This window comes from Melitaea cinxia, chromosome 20 (assembly GCF_905220565.1).
Source record: "Melitaea cinxia chromosome 20, ilMelCinx1.1, whole genome shotgun sequence".
NCBI lineage: Eukaryota > Metazoa > Arthropoda > Insecta > Lepidoptera > Nymphalidae > Melitaea > Melitaea cinxia.
Genome location: NC_059413.1, coordinates 5821712 through 5840991, shown reverse-complemented (window position 1 = coordinate 5840991; position 19280 = coordinate 5821712). Strand labels below are relative to the sequence as shown.

General features: G+C 35.6%; 1 protein-coding gene across 1 annotated transcript in view; it reads left to right on the top strand.

Moving 5' to 3' along the window:
* Positions 1-12445: 12445 nt before the first annotated feature.
* The window catches only part of LOC123663177 (probable ATP-dependent RNA helicase kurz), a 44478-nt gene continuing 37643 nt past the window's right edge, over positions 12446-19280 (top strand). The window contains exons 1-5 of the mRNA XM_045597873.1: positions 12446-12595; positions 14745-14927; positions 16359-16536; positions 17054-17569; positions 18874-19089. Coding sequence (XP_045453829.1) covers positions 12521-12595; positions 14745-14927; positions 16359-16536; positions 17054-17569; positions 18874-19089 — 1168 coding nt within the window. The 5' untranslated portion in view covers positions 12446-12520. The remainder of the gene's footprint in view (positions 12596-14744; positions 14928-16358; positions 16537-17053; positions 17570-18873; positions 19090-19280) is intronic.

Genomic DNA, 19280 nt, shown 5'->3' with positions numbered 1-19280 from the left:
AATAAGGTGATACGAAGTTCGCCAGGTCAGCTAGTATATATATATATATATAGATATTTATATCTACTGTCAAATTGAGTAACCTCCTTTTTTGAAGTCGGTTAAAAAATAACTTATAGCGTGTGGCTTACTTATAATAATTAGTTAGTATAATCTTAGTTATAATATAGCGGGCAACCCCGTGTAGTTTATTATTTCGCCGCTAGGCTAAGCGAGCGAGCGGAAATCGAGTCAGTGAGCGTGCGACTACGCCGCATGACGTTTCTCTGTGTTCGACGCCCTCCCGGTACACATGTACTACAACTGGCTCCCAACGTGTGTATTAATTACTACTTGGTCGACGAAATTCACTCGGCGAGTAAGTTTAGGGGTTTTCGAACTCATTACGGTATTGTTACGCGGTAAACCATCGTAATCATCTGTCTTCGGTGGCTCAAAACCGATCAACAATGCCGAGAACGCGGAAAATGTCGGAAGACAATGCGGACAATAATGGCGCCGGCGGCGCCGACGCCGCTTCGAATAATACTATTACGCTTTCTCAAGAAACGCTCACTAATTTGCTAACAAGCATTCAACAAAGCCAAAACGAATTTTGTCAACAATTAATTAGAGAAGTACGTTCATCTACACCGCAAGCTAACATGTCGGATTATCTAACGAGTTCAACACATTCTATGAATGGAAATTTCGCGAAGTGTTTGTCGCGTTATGGCGGTCGCCCGGAGGAATCATTAGATAACTTCATAGATGCGGTTATAACATATAAAGAATGTGTAAATGTATCGAACGAAAACGCTCTCCGCGGTTTTTCTATGTTGCTGGAGGGACCTGCCGCGGTATGGTGGCAAGGTGTCAAGCGTTCCACTACATCCTGGTCGGAGGCGCTCACCAGAATTAAAGGTGCCTTCGGTGACCACGACCCGCCTTTTCAAGTTTACAAGCAGTTATTCAGCCTATCACAGGATCTAGAGAATACAGACCTGTTTATAGGAAAGGTACGTGCTTTGTTCGCTAAATTACCTAAAGAAGACCTATCGGAGAAGGTCCAGCTCGACATGGCATTCGGTCTTCTAAGTCCTCGTATACGTAAACGCATCGAGAGAGACAGCGTTGACAGTTTCGAACAGCTCCTCCTAAAGTGCCGTAATATCGAGGACTCGTTGAAAGAAGCTGTTAAGAAACCAAGTTCATTTCAGAAGAGTATGCAGCCTGCTTCGGGTACACGGTCAACTCCGAGTTCGCGTACAGCGCTCCCGGTGAGGTCGTCGCATAGCGCCCCCGCCGATTCCGCGGACTCCGCCGGTACTGAGGTCGGTTCAAAAACAAAAGTGTTGTTCTGTGTTTATTGTAAGCGATCTGGTCACAACAAAGATAAGTGTGAAAAACTTAATAATAATAATAATAAGGCCAGTAGTGGAAAAAGTGAAATTAAGTGTTACGGTTGCGGTGCCGCAAATGTTACGAAATCAAAGTGCAAAAATTGTCAGGACTCTTTTTATTCAATGAACAATAATAATATTAATAATAGTCATAATAATCGTTATTTTAAGTATTGTAAACAAAAGTTATGTACTGAAACTAGCTGTACTTCTAACAATTGTAACAGAGAGGCGAAATCGCGTCGCTGTCGCTACGCGCGCCCGGCGGAGCCCGCCGCGCTAGCGCAGCTGTCAATGCCAAGCGCTGTTAGTGATCCGCAGTCGTTACATTGTGATAACACTTGCTCTCGTGAAATGTATGTACAAGGTAACCCTACGCGTGCCGCAGGGATTTATTGTAATAAATGTTTATCTAATTGTAGTTGTAATAATAGTTATAAGAATAATAATACTATTGTTAGTACTAGTTATAATGGTGTATATGCTAATAATTTTGAGGCACCCTTTCGACGCCCCGTGCTAAATATAAACATTCTAGGGAAATGGGGCACGGCTCTCGTTGATTCAGCTGCTAAAAGCTGTGTAGCCGGCCACACGCTCTACGCTCTCCTACTGAAGTTAGGACACCGATTAGTGCCGTCAACACAAATTGTTAGGTTGGCGGATGGTGTTAGTAGGGAGATGAATGTACTTACTACGGAGGTATGGGTGACTCTTGCATACAAAACACAACTTGTTAATTTTATTATATTTCCTGATTCAAATAACAATGAAAGTTTATTGGGCATAGATTTTCTTACAAAGTTTAATCTTGTTTTTAATTTTGGTGATAATACCTGGCATTTTGCAGATAATAATAAACAAAAATTCGAATTGCAGTTTGAAAGAATGTCACCTATACCTTCGTGTGCCGCCTTAGAGGTGCTAAGGGATGATGAGGCGACTTCACTTACTGATAACCAGCGTGAGATTCTTGCCCAACTTCTTATAGAACATCAGGATATTTTTGAACCAGGGGGAGAGGCGACCCCTTTTGCCGAGCATGTTATAGATACCGGTGATCATTCCCCAATTGCTGTTCCGCCTTACAGGGTGACACCAGCCAAGAAAAAGCTCATGCAGATGGAACTCGATAAGATGTTAGCGGACGATATTGTAGAAGAATGCGAGTCGGCCTGGGGTTCTCCAGCACTTCTTGTACCCAAGGCGAACGGTAAGGTTCGTTTCTGTGTAGATTATAGAAAGCTCAATGCGGTCACTAAAACCGATGTCTATCCTATGCCGTTAATAGACGAGCTTATCCAGTCAACTAAAAGTAACTGTTTTATGAGTACTCTTGACATGCGCAGTGGATTTTGGCAGATTTCAGTTCGGGAACAGGACAGGGATAAGACTGCGTTTTTAACACCATTCGGAGCATATCGCTTTAAGCGTATGCCCTTCGGGTTAAAGAACGCGCCTTCGACGTTCCAGCGCCTTATCGACCGACTACGGTCAGGTGCGTCGCTGAAGAACGTAACTTTACTAGCTTACCAAGATGATCTATTGCTTATATCACAGGGTAGCTTTGAGCAACATGTGTCGGATCTGCGAGCGGTGTTTGAGAGATTACGCCTGTTTAAGCTCCGCGCTAACAGAAACAAGTGTGTCTTTGCACGAGACGAGGTAAAATATCTTGGTCATGTCATCACACAGGAGGGTGTGTTGCCAGATAATGACAAGGTCCGTGCAGTGTTAGAAATGAAGACACCTTTGTCTTTGCGTCATCTTCGCACCTTTTTGCAGACCTGCTCTTGGTTTCGAAAATTCATTCCGAATTTTTCTAATATCGCTGAGCCTTTAACTCGATTACTTAAAAAGAATCGGCCATGGTCCTGGGGTCCAGATCAGGCTAATGCCTTTCAAGAGCTTAAGCAGCGTCTCTCGTCTGCACCGATTCTTATCCAAGCGGATTATAATAAGCCGTTCGTGTTAAGAACAGATGCTAGCAGTTATGCCTTAGGTGCAGTGCTGTTACAGGGTGAAGGCAGCGAGGAGCGTCCAATAGAGTACGCTAGTCGCCTTCTTATCCCTGCTGAGAGAAATTACAGCACCACCGAGCGCGAAGCGCTCGCAGTTGTGTGGGCTGTAGAACGCTTTAGAGGTTATATTGAAGGTCATGAAGTTATAGTTGGTAGTGATCATCAGCCTCTAAAGTGGTTACTTACCTTAAAGTCACCTTCGGGTAGACTGGTCAGATGGGCACTTAAGCTGCAATGCTTCAATCTTAAGTTCCAATATACACCTGGAAAAGCTAATGTCATCGCAGATACGCTTAGTCGGCCTACATGTGAAGAAAGTAATAAAGATGACTGCGGAGTATGCTCCGCAATCATAGACTTACCTGCTAGGAGTCCTGCTGATCTCCGGCGCGCGCAGCTCGATGACCTGGAACTAAAAAAAATTGTTAGTGACCTCGAAGATATATCAGACGCAGATTCTGTAGGTGTAAAGCGTTGGTCGGAAAGAGGTTATTTCTTACAGCAAGGCGTCTTGTATCGTTACAACCCAGATGTGGACTCTGAAGAGCCACAGTTGGTAGTCCCAGCTTCTCTCCGCTCAACTATTTTAAAAGAGTGCCATGATTCAGATATAGCTGGTCATCATGGAGTCGATAGGACATATAATAAAATGTCTCAAACCTTTTATTTTCCTGGCATGCGTAGAGCCATTACTGATTATGTCAAAACATGTGTCACCTGTCAAAAATATAAGTCCTCAAATAAGAAACCTTCTGGATTTTTACAGACTCCTGTGCTCAACCAGAGAGGTGAAGTTTTGGCAATAGACTTGTTCGGCCCACTCCCTCGAGGAGAAAATGGGGAAAAATGGATCTTGTTGGTGGAAGACACAGCAACTCGCTGGGTTGAACTGTTTGCTTTAAAAGATGCAACGTCAGAAGCATGTGCCCGTACGTTGATTGAGGAGTATTTCCTTCGTTATGGTCTTCCTAGACGCATTGTGTCAGACAATGGCGTTCAATTTGTTTCGGCTGTTATGCAGCAATGCATGTTTGTTTTAAATATTACTCAAGAGCTATTACCTTTATATCATCCTTCAGCTAATCCTGCTGAACGTAAAAATAGGGATTTAAAGTTTCAGTTGTCTCGTCTGGTAGATGTAAATCATGCCTCGTGGCCTCAACATCTTCCTTCAATAAGATTTGCTATGAATTCGGCGGTTTGCCAAACCACCGGCGTGTCGCCAGCCTACCTTAATTTAGCTAGGGAACTTCGTTCACCACTAGACGTACAACATGATATCAGGTCAATCCTCAATAAAGATAACTTCGTGCCACAAATTACCCCTTATTTGAAAAGGTTCGTGGACTCGTTTGTTGCGGTCAAGGAAAGGGTCGAATGTCAGCAAGATCGACGTAAAGAATATGCTGATAAATCAAAGAGGCCTACTGAAGTCTTCGAAGTAGGAGATCAAGTGCTCTTGAAGTCGCACGTCCTTAGTAGTGCGCCTAAAAATATTACATCAAAGTTTGTTCCAAAAAGGGATGGTCCTTACGTTATCGCAAAAAGAGCTAGCCCTACAGCGTACCTCATTGCTAATGCCAGCAACCCTGAGGAGATTTTGGGCAAGTTTCACGTATCGGAACTTACACGTTTCTTTAGCCGGGATAGTTCGCCTCCGCGCCCCATAGTTCCCAAACGTCGAAGAGGACGTCCTCGTAAACATGCTTGTCCGGTATGTTCTGTATGTTTTAATGCGAGTTCATGAGCGGGGGCGTTCTCACGAACTCGAGGGGGAGTGTATAGCGTGTGGCTTACTTATAATAATTAGTTAGTATAATCTTAGTTATAATATAGCGGGCAACCCCGTGTAGTTTATTATTTCGCCGCTAGGCTAAGCGAGCGAGCGGAAATCGAGTCAGTGAGCGTGCGACTACGCCGCATGACGTTTCTCTGTGTTCGACGCCCTCCCGGTACACATGTACTACAAACTACAATAGCAAAGAAACAGCGTGTTTAATATAGTTTAAAAGGAAAATATCATATATTTTTCGAAAAGACATAGATTACCAGTCTAAGCTCAGACCACGGAGCACAATGCGGTATACACGCGTCAGAATTTATTTTGTATCGTGCAAGTTTCCTCACAATATCATTTTTCACAGGCGAGATCTGAATTGTAAACAAAAATAAAGAAAGTTGTAACATTATATCAAATCAAATATACAATTTTATATATTGAACAATAATAAAAGGAAATTTGAAATAATGTTTTACTAATATAATCTTCTTACTTAAAATACTTCCTACTAAAAAGAAGTTCTTAATACAGAATACATGTATTTTTAACCAATATACATATATATAATATATAATTTTTTTACGTATGTTTGGGGATAACTTCGTCGTTTATGAACCGATTTTAATAATTATTTTTTTATTGGAAAGGAGATATCCTAAGTGTGGTGTTATGATAAAGAAACCAGGATCTGATGATGGGATCCCAGAGAAATCGAGGGAAAGCCTCGAAAATCCTTAATAACTTTTTTACTGAGTTTACCGATTTTGATGATTTTTAATTTAAGCGAAAGCCGATGTTTATCGTGTGGTCACATTTAAATTTCATTGAGATTTGATTAAAGCTTTTGGAGTAATCTTTGATAATGCGTATTTACTTGACTATTTTTTCATCTAACGTAGTTAGTAAGTAAGTTAGTATTACTTGTAAGTATATATAAAAATGAATGTTTGACTGTAAATCCTTTATACAATCGTAAACTATGTATTTGATCATGTCATCTTCAGCAGTGTTGTGAATGATCTCACAAAGGTTTCTGAGTTGGTACGAATAAAAAAGAAAAGAAAAAAAAGTGTAGCAACGCGCGCTGGACTCCTTAACTACTTAAACGTGTGCAGTTTGATCCAACTTGAAAGGTAGGCTATATTTTGTTTCAATATAAATAATTATTATATTCACAAAACAAAATAAAGCGGTACGAAGTTCGCCAGGTCAGCTAGTATATATATATATATATATATATATATATATATATATATATATATATATATATATGTATGTATGTATGTATGTATGTATGTATGTATGTATGTATGTATGTATGTTTATGTGTGTTCGTGGATAACTTCGTCATTTATGAACCGATTTTGATAAGTCTTTTTTGTTGGAAAGGAGATATTCCAGCGCGTTTGTTAATTTTACAGTCAACTTATGTTGTATTATTTATCTATGTAATTGAAGTCGTTTTTTTTTTTTTTCGTTTGCGAGCAAACACAATTATATGAAACCACGATGCAAGTGAAACAGTAGTGAATAAAAACATTTACATTAATACACAGATCAAAACACACAAACATCTCGAAATACTAATTGTGACATGCGATAGATGAATGAAAAAATTTGGGGCGAAAGAATAAAAGTTTCACTTTAATAAATCGTCAATTTCAATATTAGGTGTAGTAATGTAAGTTTGTCAATTACATTAATATCAATTAAATTGCATTACACCAAAGTTACAGTATGTCATAATTTGAAAACGGAAAAATAATAATGACATAATAAATGAAATTTTAAACACAATAACAATTTTATCATACAGTACCAATGAGTCGGCGCTGTTTTATTATTAGAACTCAATTTTAAAAATGTAGACTGAAATAAAAATAGCTTAGAGTCCAGGGCTGCAAAAGAAATTAAAAAAAAATTGACCATATGAACTTAAATGTCATAAGAAAAAGCGCGGGAACTTTGAAGTGAAAAGGCGGTCTTTTTTTTTTTTTCAAAAATATTTTATTAATTTTATAATTCATTCACTGGAGTTTTTTATAAATAAATACTTATAAATTAATCAAGAGATGGGGAGAAGTAAGAAAAGGAAAAAGAAGGAGGAAGGTAACGCTGAGGACGACTCGTTGAGCTCCGACTCCGAGTCCATAAAATCTGTTGAGCTAACAGACGCCGAAAGGTATGCCCCGTTTCGGGTAGCCGATTACGTGCGGCACTACCCTGAGAACGGGGGTAATTTTGACTATATTGTATTCCTGGAGAGTACAGAGGCTGACAAGCCAATCGGAACAAGAGACATGATGACACTCGCTAATAGCATAAAAAAATATAATAAAGGCGTGAAACAACTAAAACGCATTAATAAAAGTAAAGTTGGAGTTATCTTTGATAGACCTGCTTTTGCTAACGCGGTCTTAGGCAACAAAAAATATCTTGATGGGTACAAACTTAAAGCTTCCCTTCCGGCTGCCGCTACAGAGGTCACTGGGGTAATTTCTCATGTGCCTATAGAATTATCCAATAAAGAAATATATTCAGCTCTAACTAGCACGAAAAATATTATATCTATACGAAGATTTATGCGACGTGTAAGAGAAAATGGAGAAATAAAATTAATCCCCACAAAAACAATTTCTATAACCTTTTCCTGTCCCAATTTACCAGATAGTGTGGACCTCAACAGCTGGCGGTTCGAAGTACGGCAGTACATCCCGCCAGTAAAGCAGTGTCTAAAGTGTTTAAGGTATGGTCATATTGCAAAATTCTGTAAAAATTCACAAAGATGCAGCATTTGTGGCGAAGGTCACAATTTTAAAGATTGTCAGACTCCTTATACTGCAGCCAGTTGCTGTCACTGCTCTGGCAATCACATTGCCATATCCCCTGCATGCCCTGTTAAAAAAGAAAAAATCCAGCTTAACAGAGATAAATTTCAGAAAAAAAGCTTTGTTGATGTTTTAAACAGCTCTCACTTTCCATCATTAAACAAAACTGATCAGTTCTTATCTCTTTTAAATTCCGAAATAATACTCAAATCTATTACAGAAGCTTTAGTAAAACTTATAACACTAAACAAAAATAACGAAATACCTATCTCTTCCCAAAATATTAAAAATGTCCTGCAAGATACATTAAAAAAGGTTACTAATAAATAATTTGTACTTTATGGATACTTTAAATATTGTGCAATGGAATGCTCAGAGTATTCTACACAATCAACATATTTTTAATTATTTCCTTTTGGACAAAAATATTCACATTGCGTTAATTTGTGAGACTTGGTTAAAGCCTTGTCAAAAATTTAAGATACGTCATTACAATGTAATTCGTCTTGATTCAGGAAACACCCACAATGGCGTAGCCATATTAATACATAGCTCTATTTCTTATTCTAAAATTGATACTTTTTATGATGACTCCATTCAAAATGTTGTTGTTCGTATAAAATACTCTAGCAACAAAGAACTTACTATCATAAGCTTTTACAGTCCAACTAATTGCAATCCTGCTTTATCTAAATCTAAACTAGACAGGTTAATTAAAAGTTTACCAGAACCAATCTTCCTAGCAGGAGATTTTAATGGCCTAAACTCAGCCTGGGGCTGTTCTACTTCTAATTGTCGAGGCAAAGACATTTTAGAGTCTATCAATAACAATAACTTGGTTATACTTAATGACGGAAGTATGACCACTGTTGGTTCGCACATATGGAGACAGAATGCTCTTGACTTAACCATAGTATCACCTTCATTGGCTCTAGAGTGTGACTGGTCAGTACATGACGATCCCTTAGGCAGCTACCACTTTCCTGTAATCACAAAAATTTTACTTAATAACAATCATTACAATGCCACTCCTATTCCCAATAGTAGCTCACTACCCTGCTTCCCTAACCTGAACAACGTTGATTGGAACATTTATAATTTAAATGTCCAACTATTGCTCACTGAATTTTCTCTTGATACACAAGACCCCCTTCATAACTACACAAAATTTACAGATATTTTACACTCAGCACTGTGGAAATCATCTTCTATTTCTAAGCACTCTTTGGTTAATACAGCTTTATCTTCATGCTCTCCTTCTAATTTAAATAAAAAAAAAAAACTTCTTCCTTGGTGGAATTTCAATTGCACCAAAGCCGTATTAAATAGCAAAAACGCTTATTTGACTTTTAAATCTGATCCCACTGAGGCTAATTACATTAATTTTAAAAGACTACAAGCCACCAAAAAATATATTATCAGAAATGAGAGAAGAAACAGTTGGATAAAACTTTGTGAACAATTTAACAGATCGACTCCTATATCAGTCATTTGGACGTATATGCGAAAATTTAACAAAAGCTATTCTCCACCTTCCCATAACAACTCTGACTATTCTTGGATCTTTGATTTTCTCAAAAAATATACTCCAGATACTGTAGAGCCAGCCTTTAATCTTAATTCTTTCTGCCATATTCTTCCTAATCAAAATTTTATTATAAAATCTTTTACCATTGTCGAATTAAATTCTGCTATTTCATCCAGAAAAGACTCTACACCTGGCCTTGACTACATTTCATATAAAATGCTTAAACACCTGTCTTCTCAATCTAAACTAATTTTATTAAATATCCTGAATCTTCTTTGGGAGCATAATCTTATTCCTATGGATTGGAAGGTTGATTGTTTAGTACCTATCTTAAAACCCAACAAGGACAAGTTTAACTTTGATTCATATAGACCTATAGCATTGACTTCTTGCATGGGAAAAATATTTGAACAACTTTTAAAACAAAGATTGGAACATTTCATAGAGTCTAATCATATTTTACCTTCTAATCAGTTTGGTTTTAGAAGAGGCAGGTCTTCAAGGGAGAGCATTGCTCACTTACATCTTGATATTTATAATGCTGTACAATCAAAGCAAGCTCTCGCTGGAGTTTTCTTCGATGTAGTTGGAGCCTTTAATAATGTTAACCATCATATTCTATCCACGGAATTAGCTGCGATTGGTTTACCTGTAAAAGTTATACAATGGATTTTTAATTTTTTGCACAGTAGGAAGGTATTTGTTAAGTATAATAATAGACTTATTGGTCCAAGGCTTTCTCATAAAGGTACATGTCAAGGTAGCATTTTGAGTCCATTGATTTTCACACTTTATATACATAGATTAAACTTAATTCTAGGCTCTCATATATACAATTTACAGTTTGCTGATGATTTGGTAGTCTATTGTTCTAGTAATAATATAACTACCCTAAATCTTAAGTTAAACGAAGCTTTAGTTAAATTAAATTCTTATTTTAATTATCTTGCATTGGACATTAGCTTTGAAAAGTCTAAAGTCATAGTTTTTAATAAAGTAGGGTCTGAAAGAATTAAAATAAACTATAATAATATATCTCTTCTTATCACAAATGAAGTTAAATTTTTAGGTGTTATATTCATGAATAACTTATCATGGAACAAATATGTAGACCACATAGTTGATAGAGCTCTTAAGGCTCTTAATATTTTAAAGTCTCTTGCAAAAACATATTGGGGTTCTGATCCAAAAATCCTTCTTACCCTATATAAATCTCTTGTACGCAGTCATTTTGAATATGGATTTCTATGTTTTTCTGCTAATGACAAGTTGGTTAACAAATTAAATATTATTCAAAATCACAGCCTGAGACTTATCACTGGCGCCATGAAAACAACCCCAATTAATTCGTTACAGGTCGAGTGCAACATTTCCCCTTTACACCTTAGATTTAAATATTTGAAATACTGTTTTTTGCTAAAACTGTTTTCCATTAGTAATCATCCTCTAATTAAAAAGCTTAATTACTTACATAGTAAATATCCTGTAAATGCTCCATTAACTTCTAATAACCCATTTATTCTCTTCGAATATTCATTCATGTTAAATCTAAATAACCAACACAAAATACACAGTTCTAGCAATTGGATGTGTTACGAAAAGGAGTTTGACTGTCTTATTAATCAAATCGATATTATTATTGACCATAAGCTAAAAGAGCGCCAGGAAGTTTACAACCTCATAGCACAATACTCTGATAAGTTCAAACAAGTTTACACAGATGGATCAAAAAATGATATAAATGTTTCCATGGCCTATTATGTACCTCATCTGAAGTTTGGCCAAGGCGTCAGATTGAAAAAGGAGATATCAATATTTACAGCTGAAGCTCTAGCAATTACTGCTGCCCTAGAATTCATTAAAAAACAAACTAATCAATATTGGCTGATCATTACTGACAGTATGAGCGTTCTAAAGGCTTTAGATAATTATCAATTCAGTGCTAATACAAACTTCATCATTTTAGAAATAAGACATCTCCTTTATCAACTATCCAGAAGAAACTACAACATCAAATTATTGTGGACACCTTCACATATAGGAGTAAGGGGAAATGAACATGTGGACTTTCTGGCACGTTCAATTGTTGACAGTGACAGCGGCAGCCCTGTTGATGAGAATGTTGCCGTACCATACACTGATCTATTAGTTGCTATTAAATCAAAAATCCTATCTGATTGGCGTGATCTTTGGCGACAAACCTTGTTAAGAAAAGGATCTTGGTATGCTCAGATAAATCAAGATATTGGAAAAAGTCCTTGGTTTACTAAATCGCATCAACATAGAAGCAGAAAATATTATACAATACTATGCCGCTTGAGATTTGGACATTGCAGATTTAATGCACATTTGAATCGTATGCGTATCATCTCATCGCCCGTTTGCCCACATTGCACCAACAACTCTACACAGTCTTTAGATCACATATTTTTTGAATGCTCCGCTTTTAATCTGGAACGCCTCTTATTTATAGCCAACTTGTTATCAACTTCTGGACCAAAAAATGTCCCGCGCAATACACAAGATTTATTGACTAATTTGGATAACTATACTAGTATATTTGAATTTATTTGCAATACTATCAATGATATTTGAAACAGGATCAGGACCTTCATTCATCGGATGTGAAATTTTATTTTGATATTTCAGGCTTCGGCCTATTACAGACTTGGTTTCGACCTCGCCTATCACTTATAGACAAAGAAGAGTAGACGAAAATATGAAATTTCAGACTTGGTTTCGGCCTTACTCTACCAGTCATCGAATCAGAAGAACAATAAAGTTACTTCAGACTTGGCTCCGGCCTTTTGATATATCAGAACGAAACTTACAAATTCAGACTAGGCTGTATGGATTATAGTCCTTTGCCTTTCCCTATTGGGGATAAATTTTAAAACAACAACATTAAATGTCATAACAAATACACGTTGAATTTTTGTGGTTGTATCCTTTGATTGTATCAATAAATGTTTTAAAATAAAATGGGTAAGAGACGATATAATGCAAAGGCTCGGCAAGTGGTGAAAACGAATATCGATAATTCTCAAACAAATGAGGTAATTATACTTATATCTAGAATTTCGAATATAGAACTAAATTGAATTTCATCATCATCATCATCATCATCATTTCAGCCTATCGCCTCCACAAGTTCGCACCAAAATGGCGTGAACTTATGTGCGCCTTTTTTTTAATTTTCGTTACAAGATTATACATGTCCAGTATTGTTTGTAAAGGTTAGGTTACTACTTAAGTACTTATATTTTCTTTTTATAGATGTTTTTATGATAACACGCGTGATTATTATTTCAATTTCTGTGTAAAAATTCTGTATACACATTTTTATTATATTTAAGTATATACTGTAAGTGTCATTGGCAAAATCATTTGCACTCTTTTGGCAGACCTAAATATGCCAGGTATGCCAGTGACAGATTTTCATGACATGAATATTCATAATATAGATTCCCTAAGGTATTTTACGAGGTTCGCTTGAGTAGAAATAATTGACCAAATTTGTAACTAGCTCCTGGACACAAAAAGGAAAAGGCAAAAGCAAGGCAAAAGAATAATAAAAAAAGAAATATTATTATAACTTAAATAAAATTATTTAAAGCCAATAATTTAACTTGAACACTTAGAATCCTTTTTATTAAACATTAACAGTATTACATCCCCCAGTTTATTAGATACTTAAGTTTTTTTCCAGTCTGATATTACTATTTTGTTTTAAGTCTAATTGAATCTGAGACCTGGAGAACCTTGTACCGTCATTATTTTATCTTGCAATAAAAATATCCCATTAATAAACAAAATAAATTATAGCATATATTCTAAAATGAACAAAGTTACATATCTGTGCAAAATTTCATAATTTCATTAAAATCAGTCTAGTAGTTTCAGAGATTAGCCCAAACAAATAATAATAATAATATTAATAATAAACCACTTTATTGCAAATAAAGATAGCATACATAGCAAACCTTAATATTAGACACATGTAGTGCAAGGGGCGACAACAAACAAACATCGTGACACAAGATTTTTAAACATATAAAAGATATGCTGTGTGGCTATGGCATCAAAGAATATAGCCACCCCTTCTCTTCCCATGGGTGTTGTAAGAGGCGACTAAGGGATATCATAGTTCCACTGCCACCTAGGAACTTATAAAGCCGACCGATGGCGGGATAACCATCTAACTGCTGGCTTTGAAATACACAGGCCGAAGACGGGCAGCAGCGTCTTAGGTGCGACAAAGTCAGCCCTGCGGTCACCAACCCACCTGCCCAGCGTGGTGACTATGGGTAGCACACATGAGTTCGCTCCGTATTTGGCGCAAAATTGTGGAGGCCAATGTCCAGCAGTGGACTGCAATAGGCTGAAATGATGATGATGATGATAATGAAAAGATATGTATTAAATTTTGTATGTGTGTGTGTTAATATGTGTGTGTGTTAATCAGGGATATTCCGGTATGGGTTATTTACCTTTATAAAACGGTACTTATCGAATTAAAATAGCGGTAAGAGAATCATTCGGTAACCGAATCATATCGGTAATACAGTATCGAAATAAACCGGTAGTAGGCATAACGTTCGCGTCGTAAGTATAAGCGGGCAATTCCCGTTCTTGTAGCTGCGCTGCGCTAGCTCGGATTGCGGTCCGAACGTACACCATATCTCTATCTCATTCGCTCCCGTGTGTTGCGTGATTTTACTTAAAACTTATTTATTTGTGATAGACGACAGGCCCCGGGCGTGGCGCATGCAAGTCTTCATCTCTTTTTCGCGTTAATGTTTACATTGCATATAACGAATAATTCAAAACAAAAAACTTAATTACTTTTATAGTTAAAGAAGCCAGTCTTATGAAAAACCAAGCATTATCAATAAAAGCAAAGGAACATTACAGATTCTTCATTTCAAACGATGGCTCACAGATTTTGTCTCCCTCTGTTACTTCTCCGAATCATTTAAAACCGAAATACATAACGTTATATTTCGGTATTACAGTTTAATCGGTAACCGTTTTATTACGGTTTTGGAACCGAAATAAAACGGTAACCTTTTCAATCGGTAACCGATTCATACGGTAACCGTTTCAAACGGTTACCTTTATGAATCGGTTTGGCGAACCCTGGTGTTAATATGTGTGTTTTATTACTGTTTCTTTAATACATGTTCTTATTTGTTTTTGTTTTAGATAAAACTTGAATTTGAAACCAACGAGTATGGGTCTACTGATACTAGTAATTTATTGGCACTGCCTTCAACAAAACGAAACACAAAAATTGTATCTGATAAGAAGGAAAAAATCAAATTCTTGTCTAAAGCTCATAGGAAGAGACTAGAAAAAATTGTTGATAAGAAGAAAAAGAAAGAAAATGTAAGTTACGGATATTAAAATTATTATTAGTTCTTCTTCTTCTTCTTTATAATTGGACTCCCATAGGAATTGCCAAAATCAGAGTGTTTTCTATCAATTACTTTTGAAGTCTCTGCTCATAAGATTAAGTGTTGTGATACTACAAGGTTATGTACGGTTTGCTTTGCAAACCCCAACAAATGTTAGTATGTTAGAAAAAAGACTTCACATTTAATATTGTTATCTAAAATAAATGTACTTAAAATATGTACTAAAGTGTGTACTAAAGGAGTATTTACATGCGATAGAATAGATTTAAAATCAATAGGACGGGGAATAGATGGAGGTAGATAGTCGAATAAAGACCGGTTTTTTGGGCAAGAGAAGAAAATGTGATCCAATGTGCCTTCATCCAATCCACACTCACAGATAGAGCGGTCCCGGACTCTAATTTTTGCTAAAAATACAGGAGAACAACAATGTCCAAGTCGCATTCGGCAAATTGTTGAGCAGACAATTTTGATTGGTTTCCTGTATTTAAAAAACCATGGTTTAACCGGAATTCCAACCTGGATGGAGGCATAATGCTTGCCTCTGTCCCTACTAGATATAGTCCACAGGGTATCCCACTCAGTTATTTAATCCTTTCTAGCAAGTGGTAAAGGATCATGGCAATGTGCTTTATACTGGCTTAGTGAACCTGATGATGAAGCTTCCTTAGCATAAGCATCTGCACTCTCATTACCAGCAATTACACTATGGCCTGGAATCCATGCCAGCGCTACTTGAATATTTTTAGAATGACAATCAAAAAGTAACTGCCATATTTTTAATATTATTGGGAACTTATTTCTTGAGTGAAATTGATTAGAAGCAATTGCCTCCAGCGAGCTTCTGGAATCCGAGAGAATAATGGATTTATCCAATTGATGGGATTCAATAAATGAGAAAGCTTCTAGGATAGCTAGTGATTATTTGTCAAATATAATAAAATAAGCTATCTAATCTATCTAATCTAATCTCGTGTAAATATTTACTGAGGTTTTAATGGTGACTTTTTTTATTAACACAAATTTAACAATTTTTTATATATTTTTTTGTTTATTTATTAATAGTTATCCTCCATAATGGTTTTTCAAATCTTAAAAGAGGTTTACCTTGTTATATGTAGCTCATTTTACCTAAACAATAATAAAATAAATAAATGAATTACGTAAATTGTTGTATTAATCATATACTAGCCTCTGCCCGCGACTTCGACTGCGTGTAATCCGCTCCTATTGATCTTAGCGTGATGATTAAAGTCTTGGTCAGTAAATAGGCTATGTAAAACTTAAAGAATTTTTCAAATTGTATCAGTAGTTCCTGAGATTTACGCGTTCAAGCAAACAAACAAACTCTTCAGCTTTATTATTATATATTAATATCCTTAAAAAATATTATCGTATTCAGAGAGCAGCTTTACTAGAGTCCTTATCAAAAGTACAAGCGACACCGGAGGAAATACAACGTTTGACGACAATTTCAACTGTTCAAACTCTTGGGTTACGTAAACTGAATGAATATAAATCTGAAGAAGTAGTACATAATGCAGAACTCCCTCAACAGAAGAAATTTAGTAGTATAGCAGGTAAATATTAATTTAGTAATTAATATATAAATATTTTAACTATTATGTTTTGGATATGACACTTATTTTGTAATATGTCTTTGGATGGTAATTATTGTATATTGCATATTATGTAATTAAGACAAATATATTGTGGTATGACATTAATTTAACAATATTTTCAAAATCATCAAAAAAATTATAACAATTTTTTTCTTTGTATTATTGTACTGTGTTTTTCTTGAATAAAACAAAAATAAAATAAATAAAAGTGGGATCAAGAATAAAATATATTTAATAGTACTTACAATTGATTTATTTTATTTATACATTTAATAATAATCAAATATTAAAGTTGCTTACAGTTTGAATATAAAAAATACTATTAATGTACAAGATATGAACAATGTATTTGTTAAATAATAAATATTAAAATTCACAAAGAAAAAAATTTTGTTAGTAATTTTACTTTGATTAAATGGAAAATGAAACTGCAATATTTATTTAGAGATTTATATTATGTTTTTTACTTTTCTAGGTGCAAAGAAGAGGCTTAGGCTATTACGAATGGATAAAACAGATGGTTATAAGAAAAAGAAGTATGATCCTAATGTTATCGGTCTTGAAGATTCAACTGATAATGAATCTGATTCTGAAACAAGCGATACATCACTTGCTGAAGAAAGTAATTCATCACCAGTCAAAGACAGTGATCAAATTAAAAACGATAGTGAAAATAATTTAAATACAGAAGATAAAAACAAAAAAGAAGTTATTGATATATCTGAAGAAAATACTGAAAATAAAGAAAGCAAATTAAAAACAATAAACAATAATGTAAATAATTTTAAAACAACAAAAAAAATTATTTTTGATAATGATAAAGTAAACAAAGATGTAAAACCACAACTTGACTGTCCTAAAACGCGTGTTGAAATAAAAAGGGATCCTAAAGTGCAAGTGGCGAGGTTGAAACTACCAATTTTAGGTGAAGAACAGAGAATAATGGAAATAATAAATGAAAACGAAATTATCATAGTGGCCGGAGAAACAGGTAAGAATTTAATTTTTACAATTATGGTTTGAAGACTATATGATTCTTATATATTAATGATGTTTAAATTAATTCTGTTATTGTGTATATGTAAAGAAACGAATAATAAAGATAAAAATTACTTAGTTGTTAGAATGTTACATATACTTTGAAATTGAAAATAATTTCGTTATAATTATATTATATAGTGTTGAATTAATTTAAACCTGTATATAGTTCTGCTTGTCTAAATAAGAGATTGAAAATAAGCACAGTAGCATTATAGACAATTTCAATTACTTTCAAGTTTCGTCAAATTCATTATTATTTTCAGAGTTAACTGAATTCCTTAATACTTTTTCTTCTTTATAAATTTATTAAATTAAAAAAATGTGAAAACACGAAGGCCACAGCACAAATACTGCGCTTTTTTCGATGTGTTAAAACCAATTTTCTAAAATATGAAACCGAATTAAACTAAATAATCGCTCAATTCAGTCTCTAACATACCTCTGCTGGGCATAGGCCTCTTTCTCCATGTAAGGATTGGAGCTTAATCCACCACGCTGCTCCACTGCCGGTTGGCGGATGTGTTCCCTACTATGAGTAATGATCGCTATCAAGTGTATATGATTATAACTGGGACCGACAGCTTAACATACACTCTGAGGCACGGCGGGGCCACAAGGACAGAACCAGACCGGAAGCAAATATTTTTACAAATTAAAATATGGATATTTCTGGACCCACAATCACCGGTGTCTGAGCGTTCACACGTACGCACCACTACATATGAGCGACGTCTAAACTCAATAAGTAACTTATAAAAAATGAGTGTGCTTTAGACCAAACAACTGAAGTAAAACTTTTTAGCTCAACATTTTTGAATATTATATCAAAAATTGATCGCTCCAGCAGGGATCAAACCCGCGTCTCCGACTAACCGTGTCGGCGCTCTAGCCAATTAAGCTATGGAACGATGTACCCGCTAGATCGAAATTTTTGATATGATGATTTTTATTTTTGGTTTAAGCGAACCGTGGCACCGTCTTTAGTGAGTTCTTTACAGAGACCCGTAACTATTCAAAGTTTCATATTACAATGAAAATCTTTTTAGCTCAATCTAATATATCTCCCTCTCATCTTCTGTTCGCCTCGCCCGATCGCACTTTTCGTAACGCTCTCGTCACGCGTTAACCAGCTTACTCCCCAAGTCAAGCGTGCGTAAATAAGTTTTAGTTCAGTAAATCTAAATACATTATATGAGTAACTAAATACCAAATTAATGAGCAATAGTGAGTTAATGTTATATTATAAACTTCTAGGTAGCGGTAAAACAACACAAATACCTCAGTTTCTATATGAGGCCGGATATGCTGAAAGTAAAATGATAGCAGTGACTGAACCGAGAAGAGTAGCAACCGTAGCGATGTCAAAGAGAGTTGCTCATGAATTGGGTTTGACAAGTAAAGAAGTGTCATACTTGATGCGTTTCGAGGGAAATGTTACTAAGGACACCAAAATTAAGTTTATGACTGATGGTAAGCTTATAATATTTATTATTGGTAAGATTATAAGAAGATACTATGGTGTGACGGGGTTACATATGTACCTTACATCCCGACTGGGGTAGTACCTAGACCTTAGACAAGCTCACAGCTAAATAATACTGTTTTCAAGCAGTGCTGTGTTCCTGTTGATGAGTAAGGTTGCCAGAGACCCCCAATTCCCA